Here is a 2500-nt window from a genome sequence, read left to right on the forward strand (position 1 = left end):
TGTGATCAGGTGTTACGGTGTTACCTGTTGTTACGGTGGGATCAGGTGTTACGGTGGGATCAGGTGTTACGGTGGGCTCAGGTGTTACGGTGGAATCAGGTGTTACGGTGGGATCAGGTGTTACGGTGGGATCAGGTGTTACGGTGGGATCAGGTGTTACGGTGTGATCAGGTGTTACGTGTGATCAGGTGTTAAGGTGGGATCCGGTGTTACGGTGTGACCCGGTGTTACGGTGTGATCAGGTGTTAAGGTGGGATCAGGTGTTACGGTGGGCTCAGGTGTTACGGTGGATCAGGTGTTACGGTGGGATCAGGTGTTACGGTGGGATCAGGTGTTACGTGCACCTCGTGAGCTTTGTGAGTTTTCTCTACAGTCGAAATCTGACACAGGGACCCTGACCCTCTAACCCTATTGGAGGGGGGGGGGAAGGGAAGGTCCACCGAATGTCCTCCGCAGGTCCACCTCTTGTCCTCCGCAGGTCCACCTAATGTCCTCTGCAGGTCCACCTCGTGTCCTCCACAGGTCCAACTCATGTCATCTGCAGGTCCACCTCTTGTCCTCCGCAGGTCCACCTCATGTCCTCCGCAGGTCCACCTCATGTCCTCCGCAGGTCCACCTCATGTCCTCCGCAGGTCCACCTCATGTCCTCCGCAGGTCCACCTCATGTCCTCCGCAGGTCCACCTCATGTCCTCCGCAGGTCCACCTCATGTCCTCCGCAGGTCCACCTCATGTCCTCTGCAGGTCTACCTCATGTCCTCCGCAGGTCCACCTCATGTCCTCCGCAGGTCCACCTCATGTCCTCCGCAGGTCCACCTCATGCCCTCTGCAGGTCCACCTCATGTCCTCTGCAGGTCCACCTCATGTCCTCCACAGGTCCACCTCATGTCCTCTGCAGGTCCACCTCATGTCCTCCGCAGGTCCACCTCATGTCCTCCGCAGGTCCACCTCATGTCCTCTGCAGGTCCACCTCATGTCCTCTGCAGGTCCACCTCATGTCCTCCGCAGGTCCACCTCATGTCCTCCACAGGTCCACCTCATGTCCTCCACAGGTCCACCACATGGTGCACGCATCCACCACATGGTGCATGATCACTTCATTTGTCGCCATATTGGTGCAGGTTGAGCCTCATTCTGTCCTGAACCTTCTCATACTTCAGACGACGTGTTGGCGAAGGACGCCGGCGAGTGTGTGATCTGTCTGGAGGAGCTGCAGCGGGGGGACGCCATCGCCAGGCTGCCCTGCCTGTGCATCTACCACAAGAGGTGAGGCTGTCTGAGGCACACACACACACAGGTATACACGCACACACACACACACACACACACACACACACACACTTGGATGCACTCGGAATACTGGGCATGAGCCCATGACAGCAGGGTTCTTTTATCCCCCTCTTGGTCTTGAGCAGATATAATTAATGAGCAGAACTTCATCAAATATTGGACTGGAAACGTCCGAACACCTTGAGGTTCCTGTTTCTGACCCTTCGTGGCTCAGATGGAGGGTGCAGCACCTGGAGTCCCCCCCACTTCAGGACCCTGTGTGGGGGTTGAGAACCTTGTTCAGCAGTGAGGATCCTTCACAGGACCCGAGTGTCCCGGGTTGAGCTGGAACGGCTCAGGTCCACCTCTGGTCCCACATCAGGAACAGGGACCACAAAGGAGAAACCTGAGACAGGAAACGAGCCAACAGCCACAAACAGTGGAGACGCACAAACGTGCACTTTCACCATGATTATCACTGTTTCTGCTTTGGGTTCATTTTTCTGTTGCTTTTCATTTCAAATGTGTGTTTGCAGCTGTTTTCTGACTGTTGTGTATCTGCAGCTGTATAGATTCATGGTTTGAGATCAACCGGTCCTGCCCCGAACACCCGTCTGAATGACCCGACCACCACACCTGACGGTGAACAAGGTGAGATGCACAGCAAGTAGCAGCAGCAGCAGCAGCAGCAGCAGCGTAGCAGCAGCAGTAGTAGCAGCAGCAGTGTAGCAGCAGCAGCAGTAGCAGCAGCAGTAGCAGCAGCAGCAGCGCAGCAGCAGTAGCAGCGCAGCAGTAGTAGCAGCAGCAGTAGTAGCAGCAGTAGCAGCAGCAGTAGCAGTAGCAGCAGCAGTAGCAGTAGCAGCAGTAGCAGCAGCAGCGGCAGCAGTAGCAGTAGTAGCAGTAGTAGCAGCAGCAGCAGCAGCAGCAGAGTAGCAGTAGTAGCAGCAGTAGTAGCAGTAGCAGTAGTAGCAGTAGTAGCAGCAGCAGTAGTAGTAGCAGTAGTAGCAGCAGCAGCAGCAGTAGCAGTAGTAGCAGCAGCAGCAGCAGTATAGCAGTAGCAGCAGTAGTAGCAGCAGCAGTAGTAGCAGTAGCAGCAGCAGCAGAGCAGCAGCATAGCAGTAGTAGCAGCAGTAGTAGCAGTAGCAGTAGTAGCAGTAGTAGCAGCAGCAGTATAGCAGTAGTAGCAGCAGCAGCAGCAGTAGCAGTAGTAGCAGCAGCAGCAGCAGTAGCAGT

The 2500-nt window shown here is 55.5% G+C and overlaps 1 protein-coding gene across 1 annotated transcript in view; it reads left to right on the forward strand.

The window, feature by feature from the left end:
* The window catches only part of znrf1 (zinc and ring finger 1), a 17451-nt gene that overhangs the window by 12083 nt on the left and 2868 nt on the right, over nucleotides 1–2500 (forward strand). The window contains 2 exon segments of the mRNA XM_057052701.1: nucleotides 1159–1264; nucleotides 1832–1918. Of these exon segments, the coding sequence (XP_056908681.1) occupies nucleotides 1159–1264; nucleotides 1832–1889 (164 nt within the window). The 3' untranslated portion in view covers nucleotides 1890–1918.

This window comes from Takifugu flavidus, chromosome 13 (assembly GCF_003711565.1).
Source record: "Takifugu flavidus isolate HTHZ2018 chromosome 13, ASM371156v2, whole genome shotgun sequence".
In the NCBI taxonomy this organism is placed as follows: domain Eukaryota; kingdom Metazoa; phylum Chordata; class Actinopteri; order Tetraodontiformes; family Tetraodontidae; genus Takifugu; species Takifugu flavidus.